Source organism: Poecilia reticulata, linkage group LG17 (genome assembly GCF_000633615.1).
Source record: "Poecilia reticulata strain Guanapo linkage group LG17, Guppy_female_1.0+MT, whole genome shotgun sequence".
Lineage (NCBI taxonomy): Eukaryota > Metazoa > Chordata > Actinopteri > Cyprinodontiformes > Poeciliidae > Poecilia > Poecilia reticulata.
In genome coordinates, this window is record NC_024347.1 from 11,398,440 (window position 1) to 11,401,629 (window position 3,190).

The window sequence follows — 3,190 nt, forward strand, 5'->3', positions numbered from 1 at the left end:
GTCCTCCAGGATGTGTGTTCATGGAAACTATAATGTGCACTACGCATACATTCACAAAGGAACCAGCACAGGGACGATATCACCGTTAAGTATAACRATGCTGTCACCTTGTGACCAACCCAGCTGTATTTTACTGCTACTAAAGCTGCTACATGGGAAAGATTTATAAATGTTAACATYAGTTGTTTTTCTTCTTGTTCTTACTAACACTTCTGCTGTGATGTGTTGTACATATATAAAATGATTTATGCTTTGTATGATGCTGGCATTATGAAAATGTAGCTAAATCCTGCTTCCATATTAAAAAAATGGAGCTAGGTTGTATTTATGATGTCACAAAGATCTAATGATCCTTCAGTAATATCGTTAACAAAAGCAGGTTCCAGCTCATCGGGTATGCATGACATGCTGTCTGTATGCAGATATGTATCGACAAACAGGATACAGCAGTCTTTATTAACAAAACCCCTTTTATACACAACAAAGGCGACACAGATGTAGAAGAATTTTAGTAAATTATAAGTGTTTGTTCAGTTCCATGTTAGAACTTCCTAAAACAGATTTATTTACTGAGATTACATCAGACACAGCTGGACTGTTTTTTTTTTTTTGCTTCCCAATAACTTTTGCAAAGCATAKATCATTTTCCTTCCAGTTCACAGTTATGCACTGATCTGTGTTGGCTGGAGTTCATGACATAAAATCTCCATAAAATGACAAAAATGCAAAAATGTTTYGGCTTTTTGAGCACCGTGTACAGAGACCCATGCAGTCTCTGAACAGGTGCTTTTAGGTAGATTCTGCACTGCTTCCTATAAGCTTGTGTGCGGCATTGCAGAAGGTTTGGACCGGCTACTTGAGGTGCAGACTATAATCCTAGTTAAATAACGGATCGCTAAGCTTATTTCTTATGTACCAATTTCTTCACACTAGACATTCAACTCTTTGGATTACGTAGTTGAGAAGAGGTTAATTTGAAAAAATTATTTTACAACCCAGGGCTGCTCAGTGGCGCAGTCGGTAGCACTGGTGCCTGGCAACAAGAAGGTCCTGGGTTTGATTCCCGGCCCGGGGTCTTCCTGCATGGAGTTTGCATGTTCTCCCTGTGCATGTGTGGGTTCTSTCCGGGTACTCCGGTTTCCTCCCACTGTCCAAAAACATGACTGTGTCTGTGTCGCTCTATGATGGACYGGCGACCTGTTAAAAGTGTACACCGCCTCTTGCCAGCACCCTCACAGCTCCACCCGGAATAAGCGTGTTGGATAATGGATGAATGGATAAATTTTGTAACCAAAGCTTTAAATAACTACTTTGGTGAGAACAATAAGTAAGTCTGAACAGTTCTGTTGATCTGCAAGCAACCAAATCACATTACATTCACTTGTCAGTCTAATGATCTAGCTGCTTTGACGCTAAGGGGATAGCTTTAATGCCAAGCAAAAACACAGATGGCAGACGCTGYGTCTGTTATGTTCGGACCTGACCTGTGCTGTGCATGTGGTCCCTGGCCAGCTCAAATAGCCGCATATGCTGATTGGTGATTGGATTAAAAGAGCCGCAGGCTAATAAAACCAGTGGAGCGCGGCAGGAGGCCATCCTGGTTGASTCGCTCACACTGCTGGTCTCAGAGTAACCTGAGAGGAAAGCAGAGGAAAGTCTTATTCCAAACTTTTCAGTGAAATTGAGAGAAAGAACTAAAAGGTATTCTGTATTTACAAGTTGTTCTGAGTGAATAAGTCGTACTTAATCACATTAAGATGAACATATTGGTAATCTCATTCATTTTCTGTACAGTTTACAAGTTTAAACAGTGYTMCTATGGGCGTAACTATGATYAACGAGTCCTCGGCTCATTTAAAAGCAGGAGTTTGAAGCAAATAGTTTAGTACCGCCATGAGAAATGGCTGAAAGTTTTGAAAAGAGSTTTTTGCAAAACCAAGCCRATTTAGAAAGTTATGATCAGGTRCAACATTTAGAGGTGCAGTTCAACCCCTGAGTTTTTGCTTTTTTTTGTCACACAAGTGTTTCAGATCATCCAACGCATTTTTAAATACAAAAGCAGCTGATTTAAACCATAAAACATAAAAAATACTCCACAAATCAACCTGGCCCTTTTTTAACAAGTAAAAAAAAAATCTCATTGAAATAGAATCTGTCAAACAATATGAAGCAGAGGGAAAGGTCTGAAATAGCAGCACGTAATGCCCATATCTGAGGAAATTTAAAAACAGATCAGAAACAAATCAGGTGACATCTATCAGTAAAGAAAAGTTTGGAAAGACATTTTTAATTCTTTCTGATCACGTGAGACCAATTATTCACAAGTGCAGAAAACATGGAAGAGTGTTGAACCTTCTAAGTAGCCAACAAACAAGAATTATTCTAAAGATGGTGGTACTTTGATAATCTGGAACTGCTTTGCTAATTCAGGATTTTTGATGACTTAATAATACTAAAACAAAGTGCTTTTCGGTGATATTCTAATGTATTGAGTTTAAGATGTTAAAAGTTATAAAACAACAACACTCTGGTAAACACCGATTTGACATTGAGATGCAAGGAAGCAACACCCGGATTAGCTGATCGAGAGCAGTGCCCTATGCGACATTTGAACCATTTAAATACTGCGATAATAAAATACAAAACAGCTCTATATTACAACCCACACATCATATCATAGCAAAAGCCTTCATCGGTTTGTTACCTTCAATTTTCACATTTGGTCGGCGTGTAACTGTTATTCCACTCCCCCTGCTCTGTGAAGTAAACGGTTAAAGGTTCCGCAGTTTAAAACAGTCAAAAGTGCGACCCCTTGTGGGGAAACGTTAAACATCAGGGAAGGAACTGTCCATGGTTCTGAAGAATGGAGCTATAAATTAGGTACTCACTTTAAAAACACCGTGATTGTGTTGCAATTATGCAACTAATTATGCAACTAATCAATTAATCAAAATTTTCTCTGTTGTTTTAACATAATTGCTGCAACAATGTTAAATTAATGTGTGTGACATTATAAGTTTGAACGTTAGAAAAACAATATGTAGGTGTAATTTACTATTATTATTATTATTATTATTATTATTATTTCTTTTTTCTTTCATGACCGAAAGAACGAGATCACGGGTACAAGCGGCCGAAATGGGTTTCCTCCGCAGGGTGGCTGGGCTCTCCCTTAGAGATAGGGTGAGAA

The 3,190-nt window shown here is 38.5% G+C and overlaps 1 protein-coding gene across 1 annotated transcript in view; it reads right to left on the reverse strand.

Moving 5' to 3' along the window:
- The window catches only part of nmnat3 (nicotinamide nucleotide adenylyltransferase 3), a 7,443-nt gene extending 4,663 nt beyond the window's left edge, over nt 1-2,780 (reverse strand). The window contains exons 1-2 of the mRNA XM_008433681.2: nt 2,705-2,780; nt 1,485-1,634 (exon numbers count right to left, since the gene is read on the reverse strand). Of these exons, the coding sequence (XP_008431903.1) occupies nt 1,485-1,596 (112 nt within the window). The 5' untranslated portion in view covers nt 1,597-1,634; nt 2,705-2,780. The remainder of the gene's footprint in view (nt 1-1,484; nt 1,635-2,704) is intronic.
- Nucleotides 2,781-3,190: the final 410 nt, after the last annotated feature.